At 55.9% G+C, this 16,889-nt stretch overlaps 1 protein-coding gene across 1 annotated transcript in view; it reads right to left on the bottom strand.

Annotated features, from left to right (window-relative positions):
* Positions 1-16,889, bottom strand: part of SLC4A9 (solute carrier family 4 member 9) — a 53,074-nt gene that overhangs the window by 17,922 nt on the left and 18,263 nt on the right. Inside the window, exons 12-15 of the mRNA XM_073358090.1 lie at positions 10,896-10,951; positions 9,856-10,050; positions 8,428-8,541; positions 3,797-3,958 (exon numbers count right to left, since the gene is read on the bottom strand). Coding sequence (XP_073214191.1) covers positions 3,797-3,958; positions 8,428-8,541; positions 9,856-10,050; positions 10,896-10,951 — 527 coding nt within the window. The remainder of the gene's footprint in view (positions 1-3,796; positions 3,959-8,427; positions 8,542-9,855; positions 10,051-10,895; positions 10,952-16,889) is intronic.

Genomic DNA, 16,889 nt, shown 5'->3' with positions numbered 1-16,889 from the left:
GTCATTCTAAGGGAATGAACCCTAAGTCACTGTGCGACAAACGAGCGTGAAGGGGCCGCAGGTTTGGTTCCATCTTGCTGCCATGGGCTGTAAGCGGGAACTGAAGGATGGTGATGGTATTCTGTCAGCTGGCAGGGGGTGGGAGGACATGTGCAGCACAGGTGCGCCCCAAGAGACACTGCTATTCAGACTCCAGTCTCACATGCACGAAGCACGTGCACAGTGTAGAACGGAATCCACATGGAGACATCCCCAAAGAACAACACTACGCTCTGACCCCAGGAATCACAGGGAACTGAGCACAGTGTTTTTTCTGCCAAGTTATTCCCAAATCCGTTTCTGCCACCATTCATCTGGCTCTAGGGGGTGAGTCTAGCCTGAACCATGGCCTCTGGAGGCTTCCTGCCGAATGCAGCAGGGCTTGTTTACTAAGGGCTGCTTGCACCTAGCTCTAGCACTGCAGCTCATTTCTCCTTCTCTAAGCTAAGCTGGCCATTTCTATCCAGCCTTCAGAAGCAGGCAGGGAAGTCAGACTAACACAACAGCTTGTGCAGGGGTTTGCTCCAGGGAGGAAGGAGACTGGGTATCTTCCTGCTGGTAACTCTTAGGAGATGCCTTCGGAGGGCAGCTGATATGCATCAGGGAGGTGAACAAGCACAGCAAGAGCAATTGGATCAGTCACAATCCCAGCTCAGCCGAACAAAACCAGGTGTGTTCCCAGGTCTGGTGATTGGAGAAGGCTTCATCCTTGGCTCTGAGTTTGTGCCTGTGCGAGCAGGTTAGGGAAAACCTCAGTACGCCTCATGAGAAAAACAAGTGCCAGCAGGGCCCAGCCCTGGGTAAGGCGCCCTGACGGCCAGGGGCCAAGCGGCATGGCAGTGTCAGAGAGAAAGCTGCACTCTCTCATCCAGAGAGATTCCTGCTAGTACGTGCAGCTGGGACGTCAGTGCCTGTGGCAAATGATGCCACAGGATGCTAGGGACAGACAGGCAGCTGAGCCAGGGAGACTAGGGGAGGAGCACAAAGGAAAGGTCCCTTGCTGGCATCGGCTGAAGGGAGGCAGTGTGGCCTAGTGGTTAGATCAAGACACTGGGAGAAAGGAGACTGGGCATTTAGTCCTGACTGATTCACCGTGTAACTCTGGGCAAGTCACTAGTCTCTCTGGGCCTCACTTTTCCCAGCTGTAAAATGGAGCTGACAATGCTGCCTGGCGTTGGAGAAACGGGCTGAGATCCTAGCATGAAAGGCTCTGGGGAAGCCCTTGTTTCCCTGGGTGATGGGAGGAGCTGGCCCTTGCTTTGCCAGGGGTCCCAGGGCTCAGAGGGATGTCATGCGGAGAGCACTGTGTTTAGAGGCCCCTGTGGATTTAGGGGCTTTGTCGTGGCCCAAGCTAAGGGCTTAATCTTGGGAAGTGCTGAGTGCCCTCATCTCCCAGTGACTTCAGGGCCAACTGAGGGTACTCAGCACCTTGCCAGAGGCTCTCAGCTCTTCACAGGATCAGTCCCTGAGTGGCTGAGAGCCTCTGCCAGGCAATTAGCTGGGAGAATTCCTGGCTCCCTCCCTTCTGAGAAGGGGAAGGGGAAGGGGAAGGGGAAGGGGAAGGGGAAGAAAGCGGCCCCCCTCCCAGTGCATTGATTTTAAATAATACCTTTGTTTTCAAATGTCCCCATGACCCCAAATGCAGGGACACGCATGCGGGGCCCAGCACTCCCCAGGAAGAGCCCTTCACCAGCCCACAGACAGCCTCCAGTTTGGATTTGGTTTTGCATTAGTCCTGATTCTTCACGCTGATAGAAACTGGGCTGGGGAGCAGCTGCAACATGCCCCTCCCCAGCTCCGCAGGCACTCATCCCCCTTCTGGGGCCTGGCTCACTGGAGCAGAACTCCATTCAGAGACAGACCTCACTGTGCCTCACTACACAATGCCAGCAAGCTGCATCTCCTGTTAACATGGACAGCTGGCATGATCAGCCTTTCCTGTCTGATATGCTTTAACCAGGGATGGTGACCCCATGACAATCCAGCCCTTCACACTGCATTGGACACCAATGCTTGGGAGACTAGCCTAGAGCAGGGGCCCTGCACCCAATGCCTCCCCAGCCCTGCCCTCCATGCATTAGGGCAAGGTTCCAGATCAGAGCCTGCAGGGAACCCCACGTAGGGAAATGAGGTGTCTGGTTTTCGACTGGAATGCCCGGTTGAAAAGGGACCCTAGCGGCTCCCATCAGCACTGCTGACCAGGCCGTTAAAAGTCCAGTTGGCGTGAGACTGGCAGGCTCCCTACCCGCTCCACACAGCTCCCCTTGGCTCCTACATTTAGGGGCAGCCACAGGCCCCTCCCTGAACGCTGACTCTGCAGTTCCCGTTGGCCGAGAACGGCGGCCAATGGGAGCTGCGGGAGCAATTCCTGTGGGCAGAGGCAGTGCGGAGAGCCATCTGGCCATGCCTCTGTGTAGGGGCCAAGGGACATGTCACCACTTCCAGGGAGCCACCCGAGGTGAGCGCCGCCCGGAGCCCACACCCTGAAACCCCTCCCACACCCCAACCACCTGCCCCAGCTTGGAACCCTCTCCTGTATGCCTAACCCCTCGGCCCCAGCCTGGAGCCCCCTCCAGCACCGCAAATCCCTCATTCCTGACCCCACCCCAGAGCTCACACCCCCAGCCGGAGCCCTCACCCACTCCTGCACCTCAGCCTCCTTCCCCAGCGCAGATCTCCCTCCCGCACCCTGAATCCCTCATTTCTGGCCCCACCCCAGAGCTTGCACCCCCAGCCCAGAGCCCATACCCCTTCCCACACTGCAAACCCCTGCCTCAGCCTGGAGCCCCCTCCCACACTCTGAAGCCCTCGGCCCCAGCCCACAGCCAGGAGCCCCCTCCTTCACCCAAAACTCCTCATCCGCAGCCCCACCTCAGAGCCCACACCCCCAGCTGACACCCTCACCCCTTCCTGGACCCCAACCCCCTGCACCAGCCTCGTGAAAATGAGCAAGTGAGGGTTGGGGAAGAGCAAGCAACAGAGGGAGGGGGGATGGAGTGAGTGGGGTGCGGAGCCTCGGAGAAAGGGCTAGACAAGGGTCAGGACCTTGGGACGGGGCGGGGAAGGGGGCAGGGAAAGGGTGTTTGGGTTTGTGTAATTAGAAAGTTGGCAACTTTAGCCCCGCCCCTCAGAGCCCCTAGAACAGATGGGATTTAACCTACCGGCTCCCAATTTCTGGGCAGACATGACGGTTTCCTTGGAATAAAGGAAACCCACAAGGTGTTGAACAGGGCAGCTGCACAAGCCTGTGTGATTCCCTCTAAAACAGCCCATCCTCCCATCCCCAGGTTGGCCTGCCCCATGCTGCCAGCCACCCGACATGCCCAGGCCAGCCTGCCCATACTGCCAGCCTCCTGCCATCCCCAGGCCATCCTGCCCCACACTGCCAGCCTCCCACTATGCCTGGGCCATCTTGCCCCGAACTGCCAGCCTCCCCCTATACCCAGATCCTCAGCACTACCAGCCTCCCGCCATGCCCAAATCCCCAGGACTGCCAGCCTCCCGCCATCCCTAGGCCATCCTGCCCTGCACTGCCAGCCTCCCACTGTACCCAGATCATCAGCACTGCCAGCCTCCCACCATGCCCGGGCCGGCCTGCCCGGCACTGCCAGCCTCCCACTACACCCAGATCCTCAGCACTGCCAGCCTCCCACCATGCCCAGGCCGGCCTGCCTGGCACTGCCAGGCTCCCACTATACCCAGTTCCCCAGCACCACCAGCCTCCCGCCATGCCCTGGCTGGCCTGCCCCTCACTGACCTGGAGCCTGTATTCTTTGCGGTTGAGGATGACAGCGGTGATTTGCTGGTCCATGAAGATGAGGATGATGACCAGAACGGCAGGCACGGTGGAGACCAGGCAAACCCACCAAGGGTTCACTCCCAAGGGAAACACGACCCAGCCTCGCTGGGAGTTCGTGGGCTGCACGGGGAGTGCAAGAGGTCAGATTGTACATTACAGGGCTAGCACCCTGCACTGCACTTACTAATGGGCAAAAAGTGCTTTGGGCAACATTGGGGTGGGGTGGGGTGGGCTGGGCTGGGCTGGGCAGGTCAGATTACTGGCCCAGACGGTTCTCCACTAGGTCTCCAGCAATGGTCAACACAGGATGCTTCAGAGCAAAGGGAACCCTCACTCCCCTCCCCCTGGCCATTGTGCAATGTTGCACCTGAGGGAAAATGCTTCTCCTGACTAACTGGAATGGTGATCTGTGCTCTGCACCATGGCAGTGGCCAAGCCCCGAGAGGCAGTAAGCAAGCCCTGAACCAAGCCCTGGATGCTTGTGAACAGCCCCATCTGTGCTCACTCCAGGCCATGCTCCAGCTGATTAACGTTAACCAACCACCACTCTTCCCTGTTGTTGTGCAAGGGCATCAGTCCTGCCCCGGGAGGTGGGGCCAGTCCTCTGCAGTCACCTGCTCCTGTTGCATGGCGCATGGGGAGGGATCCAGGCCATGGTTTCACATTGGTACCAACCCAACATTCAGAAATCGTGAGTCAGGCCCACAAAAATTGATTTAAAATCATGAGACTTTTAGAAAATAATAAAAAGGGGGAAGGGTCTTTTTCTTTGCCTGCTGGATTTAAAACTTTTGAGTCACATTTTCAAGCTTTTCTTTGCTACCACGAGGGCTAGCAACACTTATTTTTTAAAATGAAAGCTGGGATTGTCCCTTATTCACATGACTCCAGGAGCTTGGGTTTGAAGAAAAATACTAAATTTGCAATTGTGAGCGCTGGTAACACTAGTTTCACGGCAACCTTTGTGGGCCCAGTTTTCACAGCCCATGGGCTGTCCATGTAGTGGAGATGTCTGCCTGGCTGTGTGTTCCCGCAAATCCAGATCCATGCAGGTGCCTACACTAGTACAGGTACAAATCAGGCACAAATTTGTGCTCACATTTCTACATGTCTCCCTAGGGTCTGAAAACCAGGCCCAGTAGGGCAAATGCAATCGAGCCCTATATCCATGGTAAGAAGGTAGATATGGAGAATCCAGAAAAAGATGACGAATGCGAAAAGACCCAGTGCTTTAAAGATATGCATGTATAGAGAGCAGCGTGGGACAGCGGTTAGAGCAGGAGTGTGGGCGACATCTCCCGTTCTCCATTCCCAGCTCTTCCACTGACAAAATACGATCGTAGGCAAATCGTGTAATTCCACAGTTAAAGCATCTCTAAAATGGGGATAATAGGACCTTCTGGCCTCAGGGGTGCTGCGTGTGCTTTAATTAAGAAATAGCTTTTGAGATCTATGGAGGGAAGCTGCCAGGGGCCCTAATCATTACAGATGTCCTAATACATCCTGGCCTTCAGCCAAAACATGTCACAGCAGCCACCCTGCTCAGGCCAGGGTGCCTTGCCCTGCCCCTTTCAGCCCTGGCATTTCCCCCACATTTGCCAGGTGGCACTTTGCCTTCAGCTTGGAGAATGGGCAAGTGGCTCCCTCATTAACCTGATGCACAATCCGCCTGACAGGGAGCTATGGGCCTCCATGGAGCCTGCATGCTAGCTCTGCAGCCTCTGCTAATTCCTTTCCACACCCAGGCCTGGGGTGGGGGGAGGGAACCCAAGCCCAGACTTGAGCTGGTGTCTCCTGCTTTGCTGCGTGCTGTGGCATCATTTGCATGATTACATGACTGTTTAGTTGGGTCCAGTTGCTAAGCTGAGGTTATTTATAGATCAAGGGATTGGCTGGAGCTTCCCCCCCTCCTCCTTCCTAAGAACAGCTCCAAAAGGAAGTCACTCTGCAGAGTTGGATGTGTGTGTGTGTGTGTCACGTTAAGGGGCTATAAAATCCCACAGTCCCTGAGTTTTCTGCAGATCCCTCTTGGCCCTGCAACTGCAGAGAGTGCTGAAAGGGAAAGAGCTGGATGGAAAACCCAAAGGCCAGATTGATCTTGGGTGTCAGCCCAGAGGATTCAGTGGAGTTACTCCAGGGGTGTGGGCAAAATTCTCCCTGCTCCACAGCATTGCACGTTCTGGATTTGTTCCCTACCCCAGCTCTCAAGAGCTGACTTGAATGTGGGAGAACGCACGAGGTGGGACGCAGCCCCGCACATTCCCATCTGCACGGTTAGGGGTGGAGGGCTGGAGAGCTGAGGGGTTACAGAGCCCCATGGCTCTGGCTTGCACAATGAGGTTTGAACAACCAGTGGGGAACTGAGGAGTAGGTCTGCGTGTCACCTCTAGGGGCAGTGTGGAGAAGCTGGCCTTGAAAGAGAAGGGTTGCCATAGACTGGCCAGGCGAGCGAAGGAGGGAAAGGGAGAGGCCATAGAAAGCCATTATCATCTGGTGGCCTGTAACTTAGATGGACTTTTCAGTGCTGTTGTAAGTGGAGAGCTCTTTGTGTCATGACACCACCATGGCAGCTTTCCCTGATTGCCCCCTAGTTGGACTGGCTCGGCAGGCCCAGGATTGGGCAGGGTGGGGCACGCTGGCACCTGGAGGGTGCTTGCCCTACCGTTGTCCATTTGTTCCATGGCTAACTCAATGAGGTCAATCCCCAGGGCTGTCAACCTGGCCCCTATTCCTGCGCCACCCAGGTGGAGCTGATGCTGTGACTCAGAATGGGGCACTGAGTTCGCAGCCTGGAAAGGCATGGTCTCTCCAGGAGAAGTTCCCAGATTCCATTTCTTGTTCCCTTGCTTTCTTTGTGGCCTCCGTGATGGGTTGGAAAATTCTGGAGAAGGTTTCTGGCCTCAGAGCATGGGGCCTTGGGACAGTGGATCCCTTACTACCTACACTCCCAGTCTGCGGGGTACCCGTCTGAACCGGCCCTCTGGGAGGGGAGTTCAAGCAAAAGTCTCCCCTTCCTTCAGAGCTCCTCCTTATGCTCCGAGGGCTTCCTCGGATTCCCAGGCAGTTTGCAAGCTCTGCAGGGGCGTCTCAACAAGCTGTCCACCCCTGTTGGCATGTTGGCTCCTGGCCTGAGCAGGTTCAAGGGCTCCTTTGTCCTGCTCTAGTTCTAGTGCTGAAGGAGATGGGACAAGACTGTGGGGTACAGGGAATTAGATGGGCAGGCCTTATAGCAGCTGGTCCTGCAAGGGCCCATCCAAACCCTGGAGCAGAGGGGGCAGGCCCAGAGCAACACCCAACTGGGCAGCATGGAATCCCTTTCTTTTACAGTGAATGGGGTGGTGCCCTAGATCCAGAGAGTGGGGCCAGCAGCAGGGCTGGCGGGGGAAGGGGACCACACTCACCACCACCCACAGTCTCGCTAGGGGCCTCACTCTCCATGGCCCATGCAGGATTCTCTGCTGAAGCTTCCAACAAGTGGGCCTGCATGTGCCAGTTGCAATGGAGGAGTTTGTAGGGTGGATGGCTCACTAGATGCTGGACTGAGGGACTCAGCTCATATCAGGATCAGATCACCGTGATCAGAGGGTAACAGCTTCCAGCTGCTCTGATTCCAGCTGGGTGCGAAGCTGTGAGGCTGTATGAAGGGGAACACCTTGTATTTCATTACCAGTCATCTGAGCCCAGGGCTGGCCCGAGGCTGGGGGCCCATTATAACAATGCCTGGACACTGAGGAGAACAGGGATGAGGGATATGGGCTGTGGCTCTGGCTGGCAGGCAGGGATATAGTGAGGGACAACATGGGACCCCAGGCAGCTGCATCACTCGTCTTTGCCTGTGGGCACCATTGCCTGAGCCATCCAGTCTCCAGATAACATGAGCCCTGCAGCACTTCCAGCGCCTGGGGTTGAGCAGCGGCAGGAATGATGTATCCTTTGCAGCAAGAACAGGCCAACTCAAAGCAACGTAGGACTAATTAACTGCTCAGTGGGTCTATGGACAGCCTACTGAGCAGCTTTGCTGTGGATCCCCAGTGTCAGCCTTGGGGCTGTGATCCAGGAATACACCCTCCAGCTCTGGCCCAGAGAGAAACGGGGAGGGCTCTCACAGGAGCAAGGGCTTGCAAATCTCGCCTACCCAAGGGATGAGAGGCAACATCATGGGAAACCAAGGGCTACATCTGATCTGCGTGGAGCAGAGCAGAGTGCAGCCATCTCCACTGTCAATGTGGGGGTGAGGCCTTTAGAGAATGCAGTTCCCAGCTTGCACTGCAGGCTGGCCACTGGGACCTGGATGACCCTTTGCATGCTGGGACCTGCCACAGGCTGCATCCCTGAACTGGCAGAGAAGATGCACCCAGGCAGCCCTGTCTTTATGGGCTCTGCAAAAAGCCTCCATACCTGATGCATAGTTTGCATCAGAATCTAACATGGGTGCCCCATGTACAGTTCCTTCCCCACAAATCCATTATCACTGCCTGTATATATCATCCCAGCTCCTCACATTCCATCACTTCTCCCCAGGCATCCATGAGGTCCCCTTCCCAGCAGTTCCTCTGTTTTCCCCCACCCACTACCCAGTCAGTTCTCACCTTGAACTCGCTGGGGACGATGAGCTTGGGGGTCTCTAGCCCCAGAATGGCATCAATCCCGCAGAAGATGAGGATGGCCAGGATGATGGAGAAGTCGCTTACTAGCTTTCTCAGCTAAGGGAGCAAAGAAAGCCATTGGGAGGGCTTTAGCAGACGCCCCCAGGTAGGGCGACCAGACGTCCCAATATTACCAGGACTGTCCTGCTGTTAGGGGCTTTGTCTTATATATGCAACTACAGCCCTCCGTCCCCAGGGAAAAAGGTGTCCCACTTGCTATCTGGGACCCAGACTGGGCCGTGCTGTGCTTTATGCATGCTTAATTGTTGTGCACTCGGGGAGCAATCTGCACATCCCAGAGATACCCCTGGCCCTGTCCTCCAGGAGCACCCCACAGTGTAAAGCAAGAGACATCACACAAGGAAGCCAGCACTTGCTTATGTTCTCATAAGAGATCTTGGTGACCCCCCTGCACTCGGATGGAGGGAATGCGGGAGATGAGGTAATAAGTGTTTTGAATGCCCCCTGCTTCTAGTTCTGATGATGTAATTGGCAGCATAGGACAGACTGCTGGGCTATGACCCCGCAGAAGGCTCACTAGGAAGCTGCGGAAGGTTATTTATGGAGAGTGTGGAATAAAGTCTGGTGGCTCGTGAGCAGCAAGGCCCAGGCTCTCTGCCTTTCCTTATAAAGCCAGTATCCCATGCGTGCCCAGTATACCACACCACCAGGGGAAGCCGCTAGCTTTGATTAAGGGCAAATAATTCTGGTGGATACACTAAATTCCTCTTGGGCAGGATGAAGGTGAAGCTGAGGCCCCAACCCCAAAGAGGAACCCAGGGAAGGCTAAATAGCACTTCTTTCTTGTCTGGTGGGAGCTGGGAAGCCCAGTGTTACTGAGGAGGGCTCCCCACTGTCCTTTGCAGCGGTGTTGGCCCCCATTCAGAATTGGGGCCCTGAGTTCTATTCACAGCTCCCCTTCCTCGACCTCTGTGGCCTTGGCCAACATTTTCAAAAGAGGCCACTGATTTTGGGTGCCTCCTTTGCTAGGGGTCCAGCTTGAACTGCCAGCAGTGTTCTGTTGGGCGCCCGCAGGCAGTAAGCACATTTGGGAATGTTGGCCTCAGTCTCTCTGAGCCTCAGTTTCCCAGTCTGTAAAATGGGGATAATGCTGCTTACCCACTTGGTGCCACCACTCTGAGACCTGTTGGGGGAGGCCCTGTATGTGTGTTGGGGTGAGAGACACGCAGCCAGGAGAGAACGCAGCAGGAAGCTGCAGAGCTGCAGGTGCCTACACTCAGCAGGGGGAGCAGGAGCTGTCTGCACAAAGCCATCTAAATGTACAGAGCCTTGCACAAGAAGACACAGCTGCACCCTCCTCACAATGCCCTCGATGCTGACAGAGCAGGGGGCAGGAAGAGAAACACTCACTGCTGTGGGGAAATAGCGGCTGGTTTTAAAGCTCTTGAGAGTCATGGAGCAGAGGAACGTCCCCAAGAAGAGGATGAAGGCCATGAAGGTGATGTCAGGAATGTAGTTACAGCTGTTCCCCACCAGGTGGCCTCCCACTCTCGAACACTCTGTGCGGGTCAGCAGGGACCAGTTTGCAGCCTCCAGACCCTGCTGCTGTGGAGACAGAGAGAGACATTTCAGAGGCAGAGGAGAGCCAGCCAGCTGGACAAGAAGAAAACCCCACAGGCCAAAGAGAAGGGATCAGAAGAGTCTAAGCCAGCACCATTGGTAGATGACGGGTGGGTGGCACTGGCTGAGGATGGCCAGTTACCCTGCAGCTTGGTGGCGCAATCACGGGTGGGGGAGGAAAGCACACTTGGGACTGGCTAGTGCGGATGAAAGTTAGAGGCTGCTGCTCGTGCTGACCATTTGCTTGTCTGTATCTGTCCATCCGTCCGTCCCCTGCTCACACCGGGCTCACTGAGCCACGTGTTTGTAGACAAGCCTTGAGGGATTGCACCCCAGGCCTGCTCCTGAACAGGGCTCATCCGGCGGAACTTCCTGGGCCATGTGGACACATGCCCACGTGCACGGCTCTTTGAGGTCATTGAGGCACCATGGGTGAGCGGCTGCCAGGCCATTCCCAGAGGGCAGGCAGGGAGAAGCAGTTATGGAAGGAACATCCCCTCCTAGCGGAAGGGAAGTGCCCCTCTATGAGGCTGACGCCAGTGTCCTTGGAGCCCAGGGTCACCACCTGGAAACAAGGTCACCATGAAACATGCAGGTCCCCCTATGTAAGGGGGACAGGGTCCCCTATGCAGAGTCCCTGGGTAAAAGGCCTGGCCCAGCACCATCACTTTACTGCCTAGTCGCTGAGACAGTCTGGTCCTGGGAGGGAGCCAGACATCCAGTGATGCTGGCACTGCGCCAGAAGCACAGGGAGCCCTGCTCCAGAACACGCCTGCGAGGACCTCAGCATCCCCTCACTCACCCCAGCAGCTGGAGAAAATGGTCCTTACCATCCCAGTGCTGCCAGGAGCTGGGAGCAGCATCTCAGTCAGCATGGAGGCGTTGCCTACAAGAGATGAACTGTCAGACATTTCTCTTCCCCTCCCCAAACCATGGCACCAAGCCAGGGTCTCCCTGAGCATTCACAGCAGGTTTCAGAGGGCTCCGGCCTGTGGGTGGTGTGAGACAGTGGAGCTGCTCCCCAGTCATTAGTGTCGGGGATGGGGGTGTGGACTGTGCTGGATGTCAGCTATCAGCAAGGCTCCTCCCCATGAGCCTGGGGCTAGCGGGCTGTGGTTGGATAGATTCATAGATTCATAGATATTAAGGTCAGAAGGGACCATTATGATCATCTAGTCTGACCTCCTGCACAATGCAGGCCACAGAGTCTCACCCACACACTCCTGCGATAAACCTCTCACCTATGTCTGAGCTACTGAAGTCCTCAAATCATGGTTTAAAGACTTCAAGAAGCAGAGAATCCTCCAGCAAGTGACCTGTGCCCCATGCTACAGAGGAAGGCGAAAAATCTCCAGGGCCTCTTCCAATCTGCCCTGGAGGAAAATTCCTTCCCGACCCCAAATATGGCGATCAGCTGAACCCTGAGCATATGGGCAAGATTCACTAGCCAGGAAAGAATTCTCTGTAGTAACTCAGATCCCACCCCATCTAACATCCCATCACAGGCCATTGGACCTATTTACCATGAATATTTAAAGATCAATTAATTGCCAAAATCATGTCATCTCCTCCATAAACTGATCAAGTTTAATCTTAAACCCAGATAAGCAGGCTTCATCTCCTAGGGATGGTGCTAACTGAGAGTCAGCCACATGGGCAGCACATAAAAGAGGCCAGGGGAGGCTAAGCCTCCCCCAAAAAGGCCAGCCACGTAGGGGGGAAATGCTGTGGATGTGGCATGGGTCACCCCTCTCGAGGCGTGCTGGCCCGCCACTACCTTTGGAGTGCCCAAAGTGAAGCTCCATAGAAGTGGGGGTGGCCACCAGTGCCCAGACCATGGCCCCACCCGTGCTCCGCCTTTTCCCCTGAGGCCCCCCTCCACCGCTTGCTCCTCTCTCTCCTCCTCTCCTGTCACTTGCCTAAGGCAGGAAAAGGTGATGGGGGCATAGGCCTGCCATGTTCCAGGAAGGAGGTGGAGAGGAGCGAGTGTAGGATGGGGGACATCAGGGGAGGAGGCAGAGGAGAGCGAGCAGCAGGTGGGTGGGATCTTGGGGGAAGTGGCAGAGAGAAATGAGTGGGCGGGGCCTTGGGGAAGGGGGCGGAGAGGAGCAAGTGGTGGGTGGGGCCTCAGGGGAAGAGGCCGAGCGGGAGCAGGGCCACGGTCCAAGGCAGCAGTGTCCCCCCAACTTCTAGGGAGTTTCTGGCACTCACGTGTGAGCCTCCCCAAACAGAAGACTCTCACACCCCTATACTAGGCATGCTAGGCACAGGAAGGGCTAAAGCAGGGGCCATGGGGCCATCCCTTCCGCAACATCCCTCTAGACCCAGAACTGTCCCTGGGAGACACCCCACCACACACACACACATGCTCGTATGGCACTAGAGCAGTGGTTTTCAAACTTTTTTCTGGCGACCCAGTTTAGAAAATTGTTGATGCCCGTGACCCAGTGGAGCTGGGGATGACGGGTTTGGGGCTTGGGAGGGGCTCAGGGCTGGGGCAGAGGATTGGGGTGCGGGGGTGAGGGCTGTGGGATGGGGCCAGGGATGAGGGCTTTGGGATGCAGGAGGGGGCTCTAGGTTTGGTGGGGGCTCAGGGCTGGGGCAGGGGATTGGGGTACAGGAGGGGCTCAGGGCTCTGGGGTGGAGTGAAGGCTCTGGGGTAGAGCCGGAGATGAGGGGTTTGGGGGTGCAGGAAGGGGCTCCCTGTTTCAGGGGGGCTCAGGTCTGGGGCAGGGGATTGGGGTGGGGGGTTACCTCAGGCAGCTCCCAGTCAGCGGCATAGCAGCGGGGCAACAGAGGCTGGCGTCCTGCCTGTCCTGGCACCGCGGACTGTGTTGCACCCTGGAAGCGACCAGCAGCAAGTCTGGCTCCACGCAGCTTTCACCCGCAGGCACCGTCCCCCCACAACTCCCGTTGGCCAGGAACTGGGCAATGGCAGTGCGGAGACAGTGCTTGGGGTTGGGGCAGCACGCAGAGCCCCGTGAGCCCCCCGGCTAGGAGCCAGACCTGCTGCTGGTCACTTCCAGGGCGCAGTGGAATGTCAGAACAGGTAGGGACGAGCCTGCCTTAGCCGGGCAGCACCGCCAACGGGACTTTTAATGGCCCGGTTGGCAGTGCTGACCAGAGCTGCCGCGACTCAGTGCCTTACATTCCGTGACCCAGTACTGGCTCGCGACCCGTAGTTTGGAAACCACGGCATTAGAGGACCCAGCCGGTGCCTTCCCTCCTGCCCACCCTGAGGCCTTGGGGGAGAACTGCAGAGAGCAGCTACCGCAACCAGAGACTCCAGCCAGCTGGGGAGGGACCCCTGGACAGTCCAAGCAAAATCTGAATTTTCTCTCTAGCCTATACTGACTGGCTGTTTGATCCAGGCTCCCCCTCCCACCCCCCGCCGCAGGCGGTGCGGCTACATCGGAGTCGAGGGTGTATTTTCTTGCAGATACACCCTCACTAGCGCTGATGGCTAGCACCTAAAAACAGAAGGGTAGCCACGACGGGGCGAGAAGCACAATCCTGTCCAAGACCCCTGTATGTCCTCTGGGTGGCTAATGCCTCCTGCCGTGGCTATGCTACTGTTCCTAGTGCGCTAGTTAGATCAGAGCTAGCGCTGGTGTGCCTACCCCCACTGGAAATCATACCACCAGCTCCAGTGTAGACACACCCACAGTCTCTTCCACTCAGCTCCCCTCCACACCTGCCCCTCCTCCCCGGCCCTCCCCCCAGCACTTTTCTTTCCATTTAGCTCATCCCGCCTATGGAAACCCACAAACCATATAGTGGCACTAACAGGATGTTTGCCACCATCACCTTGGTTCCTCTGCTGGTGTGTTCTCCCCTTCCCGGCTTGTGGGAGCTGTTATGGGGCTTCTGCCCCCGGGGATTGTGCTAGAGCAGTGCTTCCCAATCTGTGCCCCACAGAACATTTGCTTGTGGCCTGTGGGGACAGCACATGGGGCTGTCTCTGTTTCCTCATTTCAAGTGGCTTCTCTTGGTGTCCCCTGATTGGAGGTGGGGCTGGTAGCACTGCTTAGAGGTAAGGTTGCCTGACACTTCCTGTTATAAGACCTGGATTTCAGCTGCTCTAAAGTGGGGCAAACTGTAATGGATCGGGCTGAAATGTTTCATGCCAGGCACCTGCCTCAGGCTGACGATTGTTGGAAGGGTTCAGCTAAAATGCTCCAGCCATATCTGAGAACGAAGTTGGGGGAAACGCTTTGTTTTGCCCATATTAAGAATTCTTAAAACTGTTTCCTTGAGAAGCTCTCTGCTTTGGAGCAGGGACTTGAAATGTGGCAGGGAGGGTCGCCCTGGTGTCAGAAACGGGTGTGTTTTACCAGCCGCCAAAGTTGGCCCAAGTTCTGTAAGTCCTGGGAAAATCACAGTTCACACACGCTCAGTAGTGGTTTCCTAGAGTCTAGCACCTAAATTCTCGAAGGATTCCAACTGCACTGAGCACGCTCCATCCCCACACCATTCATATGTGCTGACCAGACTGCACATGCTCTGTCCCCTGAGAGCAACTGAACGTGTAATGCTGTCTCTCTGTGCTTGGTGCGCCTCCTGCTGCAGCACGGAAGAGAAGGACCCTGCCTGACTTCAGTGCAGAGGAGTAGAGTGGAGGAAGGAGAGATAAGAGTAGAGGAGGGACAGGGAAGAGTCAAGAGACAGATCTCAGAAGTGAGCCCAACTCAAAGAACTAAAAGGACAATAAATTAACCAGGGAAAAGGGTCACAAATCAAAAGCAGCTACGAGTCTCTAATCAGAACCTTTCCACTAGCAGATTCTCACCGTGAAATCCAGAAATCAAAGCAGAGCCATACAAGACTGGCAGCTCGCTGATCCCAAACTGGGAGAAGACAGTAGGAGACCCCATGTGCAATGGAAACCCAGAGATAAGTGATTGTGCAACCAACCTGACAGAGGAGAGACTGAAAATTAGAGACATTTCTGCCCCACACCTCCTGATTGTGAGGCCTGTTGGAGTGGCTGCCTCACACCATCCACTAGCAAAGGACTTTCATCAAGATGTGGAGGAGGTAAAAAACTGCCTGACTGTGGGACAAAGCGAAGAAGCACGGAGAGCATCCCAGCTGTGCACCATGAGGTCATCCCTTCAGCACAAAGCCCAGCTGTGAAGAGGGCGATGCGGTCAGCGCCACGCCAGAGTGGGAGAGGAGGCTGGCTTGTCTTCCCAGGAGATGCTCCGTAGCTCAGCGCAGTGGGAGCAAAGTGGCTGGATGCCCAGGCTTATGTCACAGACACACCCGAGGGCAAGGAAATCCCTGCATCAGGAGACCACAAGAATTTGTCCCGTTGCTGAGAGCTACAATGGTGGAGCTGGGCTCTTCCCAGATCCTGAGATTTCCCTGGGCTGGCATGTGGCCACGTGGGGTCTGGGTTATTCTGCAGCTGTACTGAGAAGCCAGACAAACAATAGAGTGAAGGTTTATGAAGAAAATAGCCGTGTCCTCTCCCCACTCTGGTTCAGAGGAGAAGAGGGTTTGACAGTCTTTGGGAGTTTGCTGACAGATAGGTCCTGCTAAGAGTGTCTCTAGGAGTTTGGCTGGGAGGGGATGGTGCAGGGGGAGCAGGAGGTTCCTGGCTTCCATAGAATTGGGGTTGAGGGGTTGGGGAATGGACCGAGGCCTCTAGTGTTCTGCTGAGCCCCTGCCTCACACGGCCACAGCAGACAATTCTCCTCTCCCCCCTGGGAACAGGAACACCCACCCTGCAGAGAGTTGTGTTCCTCCACAAAGAACTGGCAGATCGAGACTGGGGAGCATGGAGGGGATGGACCTGAAGGACGTCTGAGTCCATGGGAGACACTGGGCAGATCAATGCAACAGGCAGAGAGAAATTAGCAGTAGCAGAAAACAAGCCCAGCACAGTTCTGATGGGACTCAGGATCTATCACCACATTGACTCCCCCTGCTCTCAGTGCACAGGAGACCGCCACTGGACTGGGGGGAAGGGCTGGAGTTCAGTGTTTCCATGAGGGTCATGACCGGGCAGGCTGGTGCCTGCTCCGGATCCCCGCAGGGGACAGACAGCTGCGCTCTCCGGCTGAGCTCACACCCAGGCTGAGATGCCTCCTACATGCAGATGGGACCCTGGCGCTGGGGCCTGTAACACTTTAGTTACTGATACGACTCTCCCCCTTAACTCTGTCTGAGCACCCAACCTTGTATCTGGGGCCTGCAGTGAGTCCTAAAAATGCCATATCTAGTTGGCAGCCGGTATCAAGTGGAGTACCCCAAGGGTCGGTCCTGGGGCTGGTTTTGTTCAATATCTTCATAAATGATCTGGAGGATGGTGTGGATTGCACTCTCAGCAAATTTGCGGATGATACTAAACTGGGAGGAGTGGTAGATACGCTGGAGGGGAGGGATAGAATACAGAAAGACCTAGACAAATTGGAGGATTGGGCCAAAAGAAATCTGATGAGGTTCAATAAGGATAAGTGCAGGGTCCTGCACTTAAGACGGAAGAACCCAATGCACAGCTACAGACTAGGGACTGAATGGCTAGGCAGCAGTTCTGCGGAAAAGGACCTAGGGGTGACAGTGGACGAGAAGCTGGATATGAGTCAGCAGTGTGCCCTTGTTGCCAAGAAGGCCAATGGCATTTTGGGATGTATAAGTAGGGGCATAGCGAGCAGATCGAGGGACGTGATCGTTCCCCTCTATTCGACATTGGTGAGGCCTCATCTGGAGTACTGTGTCCAGTTTTGGGCCCCACACTTCAAGAAGGATGTGGATAAATTGGAGAGAGTCCAGCGAAGGGCAACAAAAATGATTAGGGGACTGGAACACATGACTTATGA

Source organism: Lepidochelys kempii, chromosome 8 (assembly GCF_965140285.1).
Source record: "Lepidochelys kempii isolate rLepKem1 chromosome 8, rLepKem1.hap1, whole genome shotgun sequence".
NCBI classification, from domain to species: domain Eukaryota; kingdom Metazoa; phylum Chordata; order Testudines; family Cheloniidae; genus Lepidochelys; species Lepidochelys kempii.
The sequence above is the reverse complement of the archived record's forward strand: the minus strand, read 5'-3'. Positions and strand labels throughout refer to the sequence as shown.